Source organism: Barbus barbus (genome assembly GCF_936440315.1).
Source record: "Barbus barbus genome assembly, chromosome: 29".
In the NCBI taxonomy this organism is placed as follows: domain Eukaryota; kingdom Metazoa; phylum Chordata; class Actinopteri; order Cypriniformes; family Cyprinidae; genus Barbus; species Barbus barbus.
Window position 1 is genome coordinate 1,242,237 of NC_136757.1, and position 6,317 is coordinate 1,248,553.

At 38.5% G+C, this 6,317-nt stretch overlaps 1 protein-coding gene across 1 annotated transcript in view; it reads right to left on the reverse strand.

The window, feature by feature from the left end:
• Window positions 1-2,688: 2,688 nt before the first annotated feature.
• Window positions 2,689-6,317, reverse strand: part of brpf1 (bromodomain and PHD finger containing, 1) — a 47,188-nt gene continuing 43,559 nt past the window's right edge. Inside the window, exon 16 of the mRNA XM_079385080.1 lies at window positions 2,689-3,760. Within this exon, the coding sequence (XP_079241206.1) occupies window positions 3,577-3,760 (184 nt within the window). The 3' untranslated portion in view covers window positions 2,689-3,576. The remainder of the gene's footprint in view (window positions 3,761-6,317) is intronic.

Here is a 6,317-nt window from a genome sequence, read left to right on the forward strand (position 1 = left end):
GATCGTGGAACTGGTTTGGAGCAGGATCCTGGAACAGGTAAGTATATACAGAGACAGGTTAGTGGATTAGCAATAGGGAATACAGGCTTTGTGCTGTCGTAGGAAGTCCTCTTCGCAGAAACGAGACCGGACATCATGTGCTGGGTGGTGTGTGGTCTTATAGCTGACTGGTGATGAGGGACGTGATGCGGGACAGGTGAGCGTGATTAGAACTCAGGTGATAGGGATCGCTGTGATTGGGAGGTGGCAGAGCCTGGCATGTCTGTAACACCAGGAGGGATGAACACCATCTCTTTTCAACAGGTCAGGTCTGCCCCAAAAACTCGTCCAATTGTCTATGAAACCTATATTATTCTCTGGGTACCACTTAGACATCCAGCCGTTCAGTGACGACAGTCTGCTATGAATCTCACCCCGGTAAGCAGGGAGCGGACCAGAGCATATTACTGAAATGGAAAATCTGTGAACAAAGAACAACAGTGATTTACAGTTATGCATGCATTTAAGGGTTCATGCATATAATGAAATGTTTTTGCACTTAGAAGGATGTACATCGGAAAGGCTTTGAAGATGTGTCAGTCAGCAGTTCTGCAGATACAAGGTTCAGCTTCAAAGACTGCCACAGCAATGTATGACAGGAAAAGAGCTGTGCAGCAAGCACAAGTTTGTGCATGTTATCTTAAGATCTTTTTGAGGTGAACACATGCACCTTCAGACTTTTATCCACTCTTATACGAGAACTTGTACTGTGGATATGACAAACACACAGATAACAGACCAAAACAGCAAGGCATCAGTAGCGATTATCTCACCACAACTACAGTGTGAGAAATACTACTGTATGTATGGTTAGGCCGTCGCAGATTTTATCATCACTGACAATTTTATAAAAATCATACATTATTTGCCTGTAGCTGGTGTATATACACTACCATTCAAAAGATTAGGTAAGAGATTTTTTTTCTTTTGAAAGAAGAAGAAATGAATACATTCACAGAGCAAGGACACATTCAATTGATCAAAAAAGTTAGATCAACAGTAAAGGCTCAGCCCAGACCTTCAGGATGTTCTGGCCAAAACAGTATGCTATCTTTCAAATCTACAGTTGTGCTAAAACACAACAGAAACATGTTAACGTGTTAAGAAATGTGCTAAAACATGTTAGTTGCTAGGTTTGTGCTAAAACATGGCAGTGACCAAAAAATAGAAGAGGTGAACTAATATCATAAAGGTGTACTTAAGTCATTATCTGTATGAATTCCATTTATAATGTATGTAATATATGGATATATAATGTAATCATTCAGAGAAAAAAAACACTTTCGTCAACAACCCAAAATCCATAACGAATATTCTCTTCACAATGAGCTAGTGTATGCCTTAAGAAACTTCTGCAAACGTGTGTTTACATAAAAGCACGAGCGGCTCGTATAACAGAGTTTGTGTGCATTAGGAGTTGGCAGACATCCATATTCCTGAGGATGTTCTTCACACAAGCCACACCCACAGAGACACTTTCTTTGCAATCACACCTAGATAAAATTACAACATTCCCCTGAGAGATCCACGTCAAAACAAGACAATGAGGCTGGCTCAAGTGTCTTTCTGTGTGAAACTAGGTTTGCATCACCTGAAAGAAATAGTAATGTTTGTGAAAGAGTAAAGTTCTCAGTAAGCACAGCTTTCAGGATTTATCTGTGTGTAAATTAAATGTTGCATTAGTGTGTATCAGCTGCATTCAAGAATGAACATGAACAGAATACTAGTATATAGAACCTTTAACACAAAATTATCTTATATAAGTTATGTTAGTGTAGCAACGTACTGCATGTATAAAGCACGTTTCACATGCTATTTCTAAACAAGCAGTAGTTATATAGTGTAGTAAATTAGTTCACCATCTTAAAGAGTCGCTTTGCATTATACAAGGAAAATGACTGAACAGAAGACCAATCACAATTCAGTATGCAGTATCAGTATGAGAGTGTGTTGAGCAGATAGTAATCGAGTTAGTGGTTTAGCTCAAACTCAAACCAGAACGTGTGAGGAAGATCCATACAGACAAGCAGAAGTGGTTTGTGAGAGTGTGTGGCTTCACAAGGAGAACAGCTGCTGAGGACCGCTCTGAAGAACCTGTCTTACAGCTGTGAGTCAGTCACAAACCAGTTCTCCTTCACCTCCAACATTTATTCCTCTGTCACAGATGCATTCAGGAAGACGTTGTTTTCCACTATGTGCAGTGTTGCTTGCAAGCATGGCTATCACTATTGCTCAAATGCATGTTTGAATGAACCCCTATCCAGAAGTGTGTGGCTTCTGCGTGGGACTCGTGGTGATTATTAGCTGAAATCTCATGGCTCATGAATTTAGCAAACTTCAAATCCACAAACCTTACATTGAAGTAACTGCTAAGTGGAAAAACCCCATGAGCAAAGTCAGCAAGTTTTAGTGAAATGCAATAACAGCAACTAGCCTTTTCAGAAAAAAGAAGATCCTCTTCAAAATGAACAGAAAAGCACATTAGGGTTAATGCTACTAATCACGAATGATGGTTTGGTTAATTAACAGAGATTACTCCAGCTTGAGTTCACACCTATTTCTACATAGATTCTTGATCATTCACCAAAAACCAGAACAAAACAAACAAAAAACTAAGAGACAGATGTACAAGGATCAAAATTCTTGATTAGGTATTAAAATATATTTTAATGTGCATTACATTAACCCCTTACAGCTGTGGTTGTTATTGTTTGCAATGGATTATTAAATCTAACTTCCTAAGTAAATACTGTATTAACCTAATGTTGGTTTGTGTTATCATACTTTCATGTGATATGATATGTTTGTTTTCTTTTCTTCTTTGTACATTGTAAGTGTTGCTACAGACACGGTATGTACATGTGACAGTCTTGTAAGTGTTTCGAGAAAATGTAATAAAAATAATATTACAAAAACAAAAGAAAGAAATGTACAAAACTCAAACCTTTTTTATTAAAGTCTATCGCTTGTATTATTTATATATATACTGTATAAAAGTTGTACAGAACTGGCACATGGTCAGACAACAGTCATGGATTCGTTCTTAACGAACAATACAGAACATGAGAGAAATATACACAACAAACACAACAGATACACCGTTTCACCAGATGTGTGGGTGACTTCATGGGGAGAGGAGGATCGTTTGGAAGAACAAATAAATACATTGTCACGTTTCACTTGTGCGTGTTCTGCATAAAAGTGTAGCATGCTTTTCACGTCAGCCTCATCTGCCAGCGTTCACATGATTCTGGCACACACACACGTCACACAGCGCGCTTTAGAATCCGGATTGGGTTTTATTTTTGCTGTGGTAAGGAGAGGTCTGACAGAGAGTGTGTTCATCGAATCTGGAATACTGGCTGTAGTGTGAGGTAAACGGACTGTGTATCTACAGCCACATCTAACATTAAACACACGCCTGACGCGCCAGTCTTTCACACCGGGCCCGAAGCGCTTTAGCACCAGAGTAGAGAGTATCAGAGTGTGTTTCGGTGGAAATGCATCACCGTCTGGAGTCGTGTAAACCGCGTGCATTCAGTCGCTGTCGCTCGTGTCGCTGCTGGGGTCGCCCTGGACTTTGTTGCGGTGCTGCATGGCGCGGTGATACGCTAACTGAACAGACTTCCTGATGTTCGACTTCCGGCCTTCCAGCATCTTCTCTTTGTCCAGATCCTGATTGACGCCCAGAGGAACCAGTTTGGAGCGCGGCAGCCATTGCCTGCACACACACACACACACACACACACACACACACACACACAGATTTAAGACCCATTCACACCAAGAATGATAACTATAAAGATAACTGGTTACACTTTATTTTGATAGTCCACTTTAGACATTCTACTAACCATGAGTAACTTAGCAACTACGTGTCAACTAATTCTCATTAATTTGCAGCTACATGTCTACTATCTCTCAGAGGTTTAGGGTTAGTAGAATAAGTTGACACATACTTGTAAAGCTTCTTATAGTCGTTATGTAGTGGATCCATCAGAATAAAGTGTTAGCAGATATTAAGCAGACCGTCTACTAATACTCTAATGACTGCTAGTTGACATGTAGTTGCAAACTTACTTACTGTTAGTAGAATGTCTAAAGTGGACTATCAGAATAAAGTGTTGCCAGATAACTATATTAGCGTCCACACCAGCGGACGATACGGTCTTATTCTCAGCGCAGGCTCGTCTACCTCTTTAAATTCTCCAGCTCGTGACAGCAGGATGGATTCTGATTGGCTGTCAATGTTTTTATCATTCATCAGCTGAAAACAAATCGCTCTGTAAATGATTCCAATGATACCGTTTCTCTGTGCCTTTATCGTTATAGTTGTGGTGTGGCCTCTGCTATTCTTTAACACAGAGCGATTTTTGCAACTATACATGTTTATCGTTATCTTTATATTTTTCTTTCCTGGTGTGAACGGGCCTTCAGCGACTCTTTTCTCATCCACATGTTCTTTCAGTCCATTTCCTCTGGCCTATTTCTCTCTGTTTGCTGCACAGGATATTCAGAGATGCTGACAGGGTTACATTGCTCTCATGAGAAGGTCAAAGTGGATCAACATCAACCAGCATTATACAGCCTTGTAACGGCAAAGATCATTATGATGTTTTATAATGAATATTAAGCACATTAAGCACCGCCTACATTTATCATGATGCTTCAGGAAAGCCCCTGTCCTACAGTAATGATTGTGTGATCATTAACAATAATCACCACTGAAATGCTGGAAAATGACCAAAACCCACCTCAAAACTAGAACTTTAAGGCACTCTACAGTAATGAGAATGAGATTTGGGGCATTACGGTACAGCAATGACAGCAAAATGTGCTTAGTTGTGAAATATATGAGAATGATGCATTTCTAGGTTTTTGAATGACAATGTAAGAGTTAAGAGTCAGAGATCAAAGGCATAAACCGCATGCTGAAAAAAATATATCCGTCACGTCTGTCACTTCGGTGGAAAAATTACCAACAGAAGTTTCTACGACTGTAAGTGTGGAAGATTCCTCACATCACAGCAGCGACATCAAAACATGAGGAAGAAAATCTGTTTTTTCTCTTTTCTGAGACAGGGTGCCGTTTCCACCGGCACACAAGCAATATATGTGACCCTGGACCACAAAAGCAGTCATAAGTGTCAATTTTCTGAAATTGAGATTTATATATCATCTGAAAGCTGACCCTGCAGCACAAAAGCAGTCATGAGTAACACAGGTATATTTGTAGCAATAGACAACAATACATTGTATGGATCACAATTATACATTTCTCTTTTATGACAAAAATCATTAGGATATTAAGATCATGTTCCATGAAGATATTTTGTACATTTCTTACTGTAAATATATCAAAACTTCATTTCTGATTAGTAATATGCATTGCTAAGAACTTAATTTGAACAACTTTGAAGGAGATTTTCTCAATATTTAGATTTTTTTGCTCCCTCAGATTCCAGATTTTCAAATAGTTGTATCTCAGACAAATATTGTCCTATCATAACAAACCATACATCAATGGAAAGATTATTTATTCAGCTTTCAGATATTGAGACTTATGACTGGTTTTGTGGTCCAGGGTCACATATACTTTCTGATCAAAATAATGCAAAACCTCTCCTCTCAACTCACCTGACTTACACAACTTCGGTCATCAAACAAAAAATAACCTTAGCAAATATTTGCAACATATTTTTATAAGTTTGTGGTCGGCAAGATTTTTGGAATGTTTTGAGTCTCTTATGCACATAAAATAGGCTGCATAAAATAATCTTGTCAAATGTTATAATTTAAAACAGCTGTTTTCTATGTGAATATGTGTTAAACTGTAATGTATTTCTGTGATCTGCAGCTGTATTTTCAGCATCATTACTCCAGTCTTCAGTGTCACATGATCTTCAGAAATCATTATAATATACTGATTTACTGCTCAACAAACATTTCTGATTATTATCAATGTTGAACACAGTTGTGCTGCTCAATATTTTTGTGGAAACCGACACTTTTATTTTTCTGGATTCACAGAAAGTTCAAAAGAACAGCATTTAATTGAAATAGAATTCAAATGTCTTTGCTGGCACTTCTGACCAATTTAATACGTCCCCGATCAATAAAAGTATTACTTTCTTTCGAAAACAAACAAAAATCTTAACAGAGCACAAACCTTTGAATGATAGTCTAGTTAAGGTTTCTCACTTTCGACGGACACGCACCTCTGAGCAAAGACACCAACGCATTAGAGCGTGTTTGTGTACATAGTTACGGCAAGCTGT